This window comes from Humulus lupulus, chromosome 8 (assembly GCF_963169125.1).
Source record: "Humulus lupulus chromosome 8, drHumLupu1.1, whole genome shotgun sequence".
Taxonomy (NCBI): Eukaryota; Viridiplantae; Streptophyta; class Magnoliopsida; order Rosales; family Cannabaceae; genus Humulus; species Humulus lupulus.
The window spans coordinates 7,282,899-7,295,653 of record NC_084800.1 but is presented as its reverse complement, the minus strand read 5'-3'; the positions used below and the strand labels follow the sequence as shown (position 1 = coordinate 7,295,653).

Sequence of the window (12,755 nt, the reverse complement as noted above, 5' to 3'; positions counted from 1 at the left end):
ATATAGGAATAAATTATTGTATTTATACTAATATAAAACAATTCGTATGAAAATAGAATAAATAAAATAAAATTTCATATGTTTTACTATGAATTAATATAAATATAAATAAATGCAATATCTCATTACTAACCTCTCTCACACTTTCGTGTGAAACCGTCTGTACACTATCAAGTCTTTCTCTTAGCAGTAAACCTCAAATAAATTAATCATATTGACTCCTTCTCCTCCTTCACGATTGATCAAAAGCTTAACATATAAGTTTCTTATAATATGTTAAGAGTATATGATTCTGAGGCAGTATATATGATCAGTTACACAATTTTCTTTAATACTCAAAAGTTGACCACAAAAGCACGATCCATTCCAAATCCAATGCAATGGACCAAACTACTCCAAACAAATTCCGAAAGCACAAATGGTTCTCACATCGATATATATATATATTATTTGAGTAGGTAATAGTAATTAAATTAGTCTTTTTTATATTTGCTTTCTCTCTTGCTCTTGTTTATTTGATTATTTGCCTCTATTTTGTTCTCTCTTTTTTTCGTCCTTTTTTGCAGGATTTTACAAAGTTTGGGAGATTACAAGAGACTAGAGAAAAGACAATAATCTAAAATTTGTTCTGCACTTACTAGCAAAGTCTATAATAAACACCATGTTGTAAAAAAATTTCATTAATCAAACGATCTTAGTTTTGCACCTTCAATGTATACAATAAATGTTTATCATAATTCTTAGATTCTTATTTAGTGATAATGCTTCTCATGTTCTTTAATTATTTTTAGATAAATAATTAAACAATTACAATATATTCGTTTAAAAAAAACAACCAAACCAAAAAAATAAAATCAAATTACACAAAATAAATATTTCTCCATTTGTTAGTGGAAAACAGTTTATGAGCTACCAATTTTAAAATATTTTGCTACTAATAAGTTTTACAAACAAAATAGAATTATTAATTATTCTATTTATAAAATAAAACAATTTGCTACCAAATTATGGTAGCAAAAATAAATTAGTAGATACAAAAACTAATCATTTTGCTACTAAAGACAATAGTTTTTTGCTTCTAAATATTTAGTAGCAAATAAAGAATATTTGTTACTAAATATTTTGGTAGCTAAATACTTTTAGTGACTGGGTAATAGCTATGAACTAGCTACAAAAAAATTTGGTAGCAAAAGGTATATTAGCTACCAAAAATATGTTATTGGCTACCAATCTTCTAGTAACTAAAAGATTCTTTTCTTGTAGTGATATATGGGTGGCGGGTTTGGATCAATCAGCTGAACCAGCAAGGATCTCGACAAGAGATCGAAGCAAGTCTTGGTGAGCATTGTTGGGTTCGAAGGAGAAATCTTACGATTGGAGGGATATTGATATAATAATGTTTAGCTTTCATCTTCTTCTGGTGCAGAATGCTTAGTATAATTGAGCAAAAGCTAGTCTCTAATATTACCTTTTGGTATAAACATCAGCCATTGACCTTTATCTTCAAAGCTATATTTATATACGTTAATTTTTTCTTTTACTGAAATATCTACAAAATTTATTAGTGTGAATTCAAGTTCATGCTAGACCAACTACACTTACTAAGAAAAACGCGGTGCAGTGTATATATAGCTATAGCTTGATAGAATAATTAAGTCATAAAATTAATCATTGTAGCCATTTTTATTCCTTACAGAAAGTGTGTACGTGGTCGAATCAATATTACAGAAAACAAAGTCAGAAATGGTAGCTTTTTTGGATGGAATCACGCATGTGTCGTAAGTCAACTATTCTCTAAGCTACTTGCACTTGTTTGTTTGCGAAATAAACCGAAGACCAAAGACCAAATCAAAGAGTTGAGTTCTTTGCACACTAATGTCGATCCCCAAAAAAAAATTGATGCATGTTGAACTTTACAGGAATCTTAAAAGTAATTTTAAAGGTAATACATAGACACCATTATTTTTGTTAAGTTTGACTAAATTTTTGATGGACGATATCACATGCAAAATATTGATGGCCAAGATATATTGCAGTGAAAAGTATAGAAATTGGTTAAAAAAGATGTTGAGATATGCTTACAACATTATATTATTATACCACACATGGGAGAATAAAATGAAGGTTCAGAATAGAACAAGATATTAATTAGTTACATCAATATATATTGTACTTATTCTACCTTGCCAAAGGAGTAGTCACATTCACAGAGTACACCTCATTCATTGAACTTGTGGAATCAGTTTGGCGGCTATTGTTCCTTCCAGCTAATTCGGTTGTCAAACACTCATTTAATTCACTCACAACATAGTTCATGTTTGGCCTTTTATTGGAAGAAGGTGCTAAACAAGCCATTGATATCTCAACTGCTTTCCACACAGAATTTACTTCAAAATGTCCCCTTAATCTTGGATCAACAATATTATTAATATCTCCATTTGCGACCATGGCACTAACCCAGTCCTTTAAGTGAGTCCTGGTCTCGTGGGTTCTACTTATAACAGGTCGACATGTAATAATCTCTAATAGAACAACTCCAAAACTATAAACATCACTTTTCTCATTTAATCTGTTTGTAACATAGTACCTGCAGATATATAAGTCATGAAACTATTTGAGAGACTATGTATGTACTATTCATATTAACTATAATACACTACAAGGATATAAACATATATAACTGGAGCATTGGTTTTAACCAATTAGGAGACATCGTGACCTCATGATAGTAATATTATAATACTAAAATATTTTGTACATGAGTATTTACTTACTCTGGATCGAGATAACCTGGTGTGCCAGCAACAACAGTTGATACATGAGTGCCATCATCAGTAGGAAAAATTCTTGACAGCCCAAAATCAGCCATTTTAGCATGAAAATTCTCAGTTATTAATATATTTGGAGTCTTGACATCTCTATGCACTATAGGTGGTTTGCAACCATTGTGTAAATACTCCAACCCTACATTTCAATATATACACACTTTGCTTTATCAAAATAGACTAGTTAACAGAGAAAAGATAAGCTATATGGATTAGTTAATAGACTAGTTAGTTTTATAATATTTTTCTAACCTTGTGCTGCATCAATTGCGATTTGAAGCCTTCCTTCCCAACTCAAAACATTTTCATTGCTAACACCCTCTGTATACATATGTATAGACAATGTTAATGTGCATGTTTTGTTTTTATATCTGAATATAAATGGTGCATACAAACAATACTATCTTCTCTTTAATTAATAAAATGAGAATTAAAATCTCTTATCTTAAAAAAAATGAAAATTCTTATTAATGTAGGAAGACTGGCTAGATTTAATCACCTCCAAGATGTGAATCTAAACTCCCATTGGCCATGTACTCATAAATAAGAGCCATGTTGGATCCTTCATTGCAATACCCAACAAGGCAAGTCAAGTTTCTATGATGAACTCTCATAAGAAGTTTAACCTGTACTTTGAAAGATATATATATATATATATAATATATAAACATTAATACATTTAATATATGTGATCATACACAACTTCAAAAAAAAAAAAAAAAATGAAGATTTTAGCAAGTTTCATTCTTTCTATATGAAAAGAATGAATACCTCTGCCTGAAATTGTTGATATCCCTGAACCGATGAATGAGAAAGCATCTTGACAGCTACTTGAGTACCATCATCTACGAGGCCATGAAACACAGTTCCAAATCCACCTCTACCAAGAATTCTTTCAAAATTGTTTGTCATTTTTATCACCTCAGAATATGTGAACTGTCGTTTTTTAGACTCGTCAATGAATGAATCAGTCGGGAAATTAGATGATGCGACATTTCCAGTCGTTACACGGCCTAATGATAAAAAATCCCCAAAGATTATTAATTCAAGGAACTCGATATAGTCTCTCTTTGATCGAGCTACACATATCAATAATATTAATTAAAAATTAATAATGAGAGATGTTACCGGTTTGTTTCTTTCTATTTTTCAGGGCGAAAATAATAGCTGCAGCTATTATTAACAGGACTACCACTCCACCAACCGATGCTACTACTGGAATTAGTAAACTGTTCTTCTTACTCTTCTTGTTATTCTTTACGCATGGAGTGGAGGAGTCACATAATAAATCTTGATTTTCTCCAAAACTAGCATATATACATATATTATCCACATCGGCAATGTTGGTGGAAAATTATAAAGTTAGTGGCTGTTCTGAAAAATTGCATAATAAGATATGTTGTTTTAAATATATCAAAAAGTTACTTACTTTACTGATAGTAAACCATTTTTCGATCTCTCAAGAAGTGAAGCTGGAACTGAGCCTGTGAGTTGGTTTCTTTCCAAGTTCCTGTAACAAGAACAGGATTAAAGTTTAATCAATGTAAAGAATTATCATAAAGGTATTTCCTTATTATACAATGTAAATGAATGACTTACAGCACCCTCAACTTCGGCAATGAAGACAAAAAATCTGGCACGGGACCTGTTAAGTTATTGTCTGACAAGTCCCTGAAATAGTAATGACATTTTCATATTATAATAATAATGTAACCAACTTTGGATTTTTCTTGAAACCTTTACAACGAACAACGTATTTTATACTTACAAAGATTCTAGCATAATGAGTTTGGAGAAATATGTACTTATATCGCCACTTAACCCACTCGAAGACAAGTCCCTGATGATTGTGTAATTATTAAGTAAATAACCATCAAATTAGATATATATATATACAATCAAATTTTGTTATTAGTAAATAATTGAATAAATAATCCGAAATTTTAATAAGGTACGTAATTGAATCAAAATTAACTTACAAGGATTTGATTCTAGGAGGAGTAAGGATATCATCACTACAATTTAGACCAGCCCATAAGTATTTTACCGGAACACAGGGATCTCCATCCCAGTTTTTCTTTACATCATATGTTGACTTTATGCCCGTGATTGCATCCACTAGTAAAGTTATAAATTATCAATATTTAATAATATATATAGTCATACTAGCAAAATATAATCATAAGCATTTATTTAAATTCAACAAAAAAATAGGACACTGTTAAAAAAGAGGGAAGAAAAATATAATAATACATACCGTCATCTTGGTCTGTATCCGACTGAGAAAAATCAAGCAAGGAATAGAGCTCGATGGCGTTCACAATGGGAGGCAAAGTTGAATTTTCAAGTTTGGTTATTGTAAAACTATAGTTGAGTTTCCCAGTTAAGGGTTTGGTGCTATAGACGGTGGTTGAAGACAAGTAATTAGGGACAACTGGCCCGTACAAGAGATCACCATTGACATTGATGTTAAATTCTCTGCTCTCGTTGGATTGGAGCTGTTGGAGTTCGGCGAAGTGTACATAGAGATAAAAGTTGGTGCTATTATCCGTCGTTTCCAGATAGAACTCGATCGGACCGTCCTCGTCTACAGGCGTGGCGGCGTTGTTCATTACGGCGGGCGGTGGGACATAGGGACTATAACTGGCGTTGTTCACGATGAACGGTGTTGTCATTTGTGTCCATGCATTGTCGTTAAATGGAACCCAGATGCGATCAAAGGCATCATATGGATACCTGATATATAAGACATACATATTATTCAACGCATGTTATTTTTTTTTTTTAAATTGATTTTTCATTTTAATAAACACATGGTGTAGTTAGCCAGAATATCGAGGGCACAATAATTTTTTGCGAGCATAATGGATAAATGGAGCATTTCACCTAATAAAAGGAGGATCGATATACTATATATTAATTTACAAGTTAAAGATTTCTAAATGAAAAAGAAAGAAAAAAAAAGGCATTTCAAAAGGTTTAAATAATCAAATATCTTTCACCTGTATGTACTGTTGGTGGATGAACCGGGATCCAACCGGGCAACGTATGCCAAAGCTCCAGAGTCATGAATCATATATGTGGTGTTTTTCAAAGGCCTCAGCTCTAACGCTTGAATGAAGGGTGTCCCAGATCCAGTGTTGACAAGACACACATGAACATAGTCCTGTGGAGGAGTGTATAGCATCTCCTTAATCACAGCTATTGAGGCCGATTCGATGGTCACAGTGTCCCAATAATTAGGTCCTATGTGGAGATCAAATTTGGCTGTCTTGTTCAGACCATCATAATTTCCGTACAGAAATGTTGTCCTGAACAAATACTTAGTACCCTTTTTTATGCTTAGACTGTAACAGTTTCGAACTCCTTCAGGAAAGCTTCTGAGGAGCGTTATTTGCTGTTGGAGACCGGTTCTGTATTTGGGCAGTATGCTTTTTATTACACCACTGTTAATAAAAGCAGCATCTGAAATGTAATTTATTGTGGTTGATTTCTCTGAGTAGCTCGAATTTTCAGGCAACCCACAGTCCAAGCTAATGAAACCTGAAATCATATACGTACGTACGACGTACGCAGACAAATATCATCATTAATTCTTTATTAGATAAATTTTAATGAGCTTAGTTACGTGTTAATTTTGATAATCATCAATTAGCTAGTTTAGTTAGAAACAAAGTACATATAGTATTACCTTTTTGATCATCTTGTGCATGAACGAGATGTACAAGCCCTGTAAGAGCAAGCGATAGAAAGAGGAAATGGATCTTGAACATCTTACATTCCCTCATATTGTTTAGCAGCTAGCTACCCAGATCATAAGACCACAACTACAAACTCACTTGTATATATATATATATATATATTTATACGTACAATCAATAATCAAGCACTAATATACACTATCTCCCAAGTGGTATATATATATATATATCGACATATATATAATATATTTATGCAATTCAATGCTCACCGTCATGTGGGTCAACTTTTTCTTTGTTACTTAGAGTTGACCTGGGTATGTTAATGAAAGTCTTCTAAATAAGTTAAAAGTCTAACGCAAATACAAACTAAAAAGATATTCGGATGGCTAAAATCTTCAGGAAATTGACTATGAGAAGTCTAACACGTATATATACGCAAATATCCTATCCCCCTTTCTTTTATTTGAAAAATGTACCCTTCTTTGTATTGGTCGCTACGACTGTACCTAATTCGAAATTAAATTAAAAAAATGGGAAAAATATGCAAGTTGGAAAATGACAATTTAATACTAATATAATAATAGTAAAATGCATCTGTACAAACACGTAGATTGACGAGTGTAAATTGTATAATAATTTAAGACGTGGGATCTGGTCATTGCATCACTGTCTGAATTTAATTTTATTATTTATATAATATATTTTACGAATTTTTTTTATTACTATATATAGATAAGAATTTTATCCCCAAAAGAGTTGCTAACAGACAGGCATATAATAAAAAATATTTGCATGATTGATCTGGTGAACAGGAAGCTAACTTGAAAATCTAAATTGACTTTCATCTATTTTAGTTCTCTTCTGGGCCAATTAAGGCTAAACTTATGACAAATTATTTTGTTCAATAATAAACACATTAAAATTTACCGAATTATTTCCAGGATCAGAAAAAAATAAGGGGTTTTTTCATAAATATACATATTTTGTCTTTTTTTTTTACTTTTTCATTGTCACTGATTTGTTTTTCAAAACTATTACCTTAGGCTTTTGAAAATATGATTTTAAAAGTTTTTTATTATCAAAAAAATGGTCCCCAAAAAATTTTCCAAAAAAAAAACATGGTAAAAATCGGTAAAATAAAAAATAATACGTATCATTTTTATGATATAATTATTCTTATTCTCTTTGTCAAAAATATTATTTTAACTTTTTCTTTTTTTTTTTTTTACTTGTCCCAGCAGCTGGAAAGGTGATCATATAATTGAGTCTGGTCATATATATTGTCCTACTATCATGCTTGCTTCTTTTGTCTTTAATTTGGTTGCAAATTTTGAACCCTCCACCCCAGCGTTTACACCTTACTTTGACTCTGAATCTGAATCTGATCGCCAAAATCATATCCAAGAGGAAGAGGGGTCGGGTATTGAGTCTCCAACTAATGAAATGAAAGGAAATTACTTGAACGCCCTTTGTTGGCTGATAGATAAGCTATGGGAAATTCATAGGAATTTTAAATATAGATATTTAATATAAATTTAGTAAATGAAAAAAATATATATCTAAACGAAGCCAACGTCTAAAATGAAGATATAACTCTGACAACAATCTCTGTTAAAACTTATGTAGTATAAAACCAGTGGAAGAAAAAAAAAAGTTAAGAACTTTACAAGACCACTATTATTTGGACGAATAATTCACCTTCATTATTTGGACATGAGTGCTGAGACTTGCCAAATAATGAGAATTTAATTTATATATTTATGTCGGATATGCGTGTTTGTATTTATTACACGTATTATCTACTTCATTTCTTCTTGTGTTACAATTAAGAGCACACAATATTATTCTTGCATATTCTTTCAATGAACAAAGTCGCAGATAACTGCTTTCTGGGGCTGGTCCAAAGTCAATAAAATCAGCACGCCCTAGTGGCTTAGCTAGCTATGTGCTTATTATAATATAATAGTATAAATATATTGGTAAAACGATAAATTTGACATCTATAATATTCGATTTTCAAATCTATTGTAATGAGATTTCAAAGCACTATATTATTTTTTTTTACTAATTATGGGTTAATCGACCGCTACCTCAATTCGTTGAAGTTTGGTATTTGGAATAGAGTTGACAAATTTTTAGATATGCGTTCGGATGATGGTGCGGTAATGTAGTCTTTAAAATTAAAACCTAAATAAATAAAAAAACTCGCAATTGACAGCTCTTTCAATTAGAAGGAGACTTATAAAGTCTAATCCTCTGTTTAACTGAAAATTTTCCAAACCACCTTACTTTGAAAAAAAATATGCTGTCCCCAATTTCGTACTCCCTCCATGTCTCACCAATTATTTTATGACACATCATCTATTTTGGGCTAGTGAATTGAAGGAATTTGGCTGTTGTGGCTAGGAAAGTTAGCTCAAGGGTGTGCTAAGTTCAGGGGTAAGGAATTCATTCCTGTTTTCTTTAAGTTTCCAAGCTTGACTTTGGTCCTGTTTGGCATGGCTTTGGAAGAGCTTTTGAAGACTTAAAATTACTTTTAGGTGTGTTTGGATGAAATATAGAAAGAGCTTTTTGAATTTAGAAGAGCTTTTAAGAGAAGCAGTGACTCACCAGCTTTTTCAAGAAGGGCTTCTAAAAAAACACGGGAAGCTATTTTTTTGTTTTAATGAATCTTTCATAATACCTATTTTACCCCTATTTTTTATAAAACAAAAAAATAAATTACATCTTTATCCTAAATTTTGAAGATAACAGTTATATAATACGATTTCTTTTTTCTTAAAAAATATTCTATCTAATTTTTCTAAAAAAATCTACGTACGATTTTTTTGTAGTTTTCATTTTTCTTATTATTGTTTTATATATAGAATTTCTTTCTCTAACTACATTTAGATTTTTATATTTGAATATTTAATTTAAAATTTTAGATTTTTTGTTAATTACGTTTAGATTTTTATGATTTTTTATTTATTAATTAATATTAATTCATATATGTATGCAATTAGATTTTTTCTCTTCAAAAGAACGATTAATTTTCAAATGAGTTAAGACATAACATATATTATTATTATTATAAACATATATTTATAGTTAAATTTGATATTTATTTTATGAGTGCTTTTATGCAGTATAAACCAAACATTCTGAAAAGCTCTTCAACAAAGAAAAAAGCTCTTTCAAAATATAAATCCAAACAGGAATTAAAAAGCTCAAACTTTTACTTCTCTTCTTCTTATGTCTAAAAGTAAAAGTAAAAGCTATGTCAAACAAGCCCTTTGAGAGTTTGAAAATGGACGTTGAGAGCTGGATTTGTGGCCTGTTAGAGTGAGAATTCAGCTTGGGAATTAAAAGAGGATTAGCTTGGAGCTGGAATTGGAGGAAGCTCAAGGTCGAATCCTTGTTTGAGGTAAAAATTCCATGCATTTATGAGGTTATGCTCTGTTATGGTATAAGTTCTATAAGGTTTTGAACCAATTTTTGAATCATGGGTTTGAATGTGTATCTAGGCTTGTTGTTGATGTTTCTAAGTGGTTAGATGGTCTATATGGGGTTTTGGATTGAATTTGAGACTTAGGTATGCTTTGGTATTGATTTGGGAGTGTTTTGGCTCGGGGAAAACGTTGGGAAAAACCCAGAATTCTGGATTCACGTACGGGCGTCGCGGCCCTGTTCTTCCGTGTCGCGGCGCTAGGATGCATCAGGGGAAGGGCACCTTTCTAGGCACCGCGACCCTTATGGGTTAGTGCCGCGGCGCTAGGCCATTTCTGGCCAAGGGAAATTTTCAGTTTTTAGGCTTTTGCCCAGGGGGCTCGGGGGATGCTTGCGCTACCTTGTGTGGGGAACCGGGAGGTCCCGAGAGCACGGGATTGATTCCGGGATATGATTATAATTGGTTAGTAATGATAGTGTTATGTATGTGTTGTGACTAGGTTTTCAGTGAGGCTCGGGTTAGAGGATCGTGCTCGTGATTTCGGTGTTCAAGAAGCTCGGGACATAGGTAAGGAAACCGTTGTACCCATAGAGCAGGACGAGGCCCCATAAGTTGTGTTGCAGGGCATGCCCTATATGATTATGTGCAGGGCATAGCCCATTGATTATGTTAATGTGTGTTTAAGTGTTTGATTAATTATGATATGTATGTAAATATGTGAATGATCGGCAAGAGCCGAAAACTGTGAAGGCCGAGAACGGCGAAGGCCGAGTGCGGCAAGGGACCGGGAGCAGCGTTTAGCAAGCGGAGTGCGAGTTGCCAAGGCGAGACCCTAAAGGATGCCTGGGATATCCTTACGGTGTGGACCGCGAACCCAGGGCCTGGTAGAGCGCCTAGGACGACATCGCCGTATGTGTTTAGCCTATTGATGGCCAGTTTATATGCTGAGTGATTTATATGCATATGTTGTCTATATGTGTGGTGTTTTCTTGCTGGGCTTTGGCTCACGGGTGCTCTGTGGTGCAGGTAAGGGCAAGGGGAAGATTGGCCAACCTTGAGTACCGAGGGCGTGAGGCGATGTGTACATGTCTGATCTGCATGGCCGCCACGGCCAGGGGTATTTTTGGGAGTTGTCTTGTACTGGATTCTATTTTGTCGTTTAGTCGACTTTAAACACATTTTGAGTTGTAAATATTAATAAACAGTATTTTCTTTTGGGATCCCTAATGTAAAACACTCATAATTTTCAGTGAATGATTACATTTTCAAATTATGTGATTTTAATACAGTTTAGTTACACTTTTGAGCTTAATGTTTGGTTAGCAAGTTGAATGCACTTTTTAAACTGACTTAGTAACGACTCTAAGGTAGTAGAGCGTTACACTAACCCATATTTCTCAAAGAACACCCAAAAACCTCAGCCCCAAATCCTGTCACCCCAGCCCCAGATCCCGCCTCAATCGCCCAGCTACCCCAGCCCCAAATCCCTAAGTTCAGATGTGCCACTGATTTCAAGCTTGCATGACGATGGTGGTCAGAAAATGGCCCAAAGCCTCATGACGACTAGCTTCGGACGGTTGGTTGAGGCTTCTCGGCGGTGCGTGATAGGATGTAAGCTTCGGGGATCGGAGGTTTCTAGGGCCGACACCGCTTGTCGGAGATGGGCGGTCGGAGGGTCATCATTAGCAGCAAGACAGAGAGCTTTGTAGAGAGAGAGAGAGAGAGAAATCGGCCATTAAAACTCAAATTTAAATAACTATAGAGGACGGTTAAAGCCCAAATTTAAAATACTATAGACGGCAGTTCCAATTAAATTGTCATCAATAGTGGCATCTAATGGCGGTTCACTTTGAAGCGCTATTAAAAAGCCCTTTTAAAATATATATATAATATTATTAAATTTTAATATTTATGGTATATATAATATAGATTTAAATTATTTTCTTTTAATTTAGAACAAACTAATTAAATTTAATTGAAGTATATACTTTAAATAAAATTTGGTTCATAAACACATACTATTATATATAATAAGAAATTATAGTACATATAAATTTTTAATTATATTGCTATTATTTAAAAAGATAATCATTTATAATATTATTTAAAAAAAATCCTAATTAACTTTCTCTCCCTTTCCTTCTCTTTCTCACCTTGTATGCTGACGGATCCACCATACCAAAGGGTACGTGTTTGTTTCTATTACACGTACTGTCACTAGTCATTTACTTAATTTGTTTTCTTCCTGTGTAGGGAATGGTACAATTAAGAGCACACAATATTTTTGTACATATTCTTTTAATTGAAAAAGAACAAAGTCACTGCTAAATTTCTTTTTCGGGCAAGTCCAAAGTCAATAAAATCAGCGTGCCCTAGCTAGTGGCTTAGCTATACAGCAATAATTCGACAAAAAAAACTTTGTAACTGTAGCTCTTCCAATTCAAATATGCATATATCTTCTTATACATGGAAATAAAACACGGAATATATGCATGTTTTTAGTTTTGAATATCTTTTAAATTTTTAAAGAGATACTTATTGTTAAAATAGGCTTTTGACTTTGACTAAAAATTTATATTTAAACAAAATTACAAGAATATTTTTTATCTAAAGCAGGATTTTGAAGATAGACAATAAGTGAGATCATAGCATATGTAATCAAGGATTTAAAACTTGTTATTTATTTACTTATAAGGTGATACATTATATTAGTTAATTGGGGATAATCTATATTATTTATATTTAATTAAAATATATGGTACTTGATATTAAATTATACAATAACAATATGTCACTTTC

At 32.7% G+C, this 12,755-nt stretch overlaps 1 protein-coding gene across 2 annotated transcripts; it reads right to left on the bottom strand.

The window, feature by feature from the left end:
• Positions 1-2,075: 2,075 nt before the first annotated feature.
• LOC133794393 (LRR receptor-like serine/threonine-protein kinase IOS1) lies at positions 2,076-6,694 on the bottom strand. 2 transcript variants are annotated; one of them, XM_062231614.1, is made up of 13 exons: positions 6,517-6,694; positions 5,828-6,368; positions 5,083-5,561; positions 4,805-4,943; positions 4,594-4,665; positions 4,425-4,496; positions 4,255-4,335; positions 3,954-4,132; positions 3,597-3,838; positions 3,325-3,451; positions 3,078-3,146; positions 2,775-2,964; positions 2,076-2,587 (listed from the first exon to the last, which is right to left on the bottom strand). In XM_062231614.1, exons 1-13 carry the CDS (start codon positions 6,611-6,613, stop codon positions 2,179-2,181), a joined length of 2,697 nt encoding a protein of 898 aa, XP_062087598.1. In that variant the 5' UTR covers positions 6,614-6,694; the 3' UTR covers positions 2,076-2,178. The 2 variants fall into 2 exon arrangements, with proteins under 2 accessions (XP_062087598.1, XP_062087599.1); XM_062231615.1 differs by having other exon boundaries at positions 2,353-2,587; positions 2,791-2,964.
• Between the last annotated feature and the right edge of the window lie 6,061 nt (positions 6,695-12,755).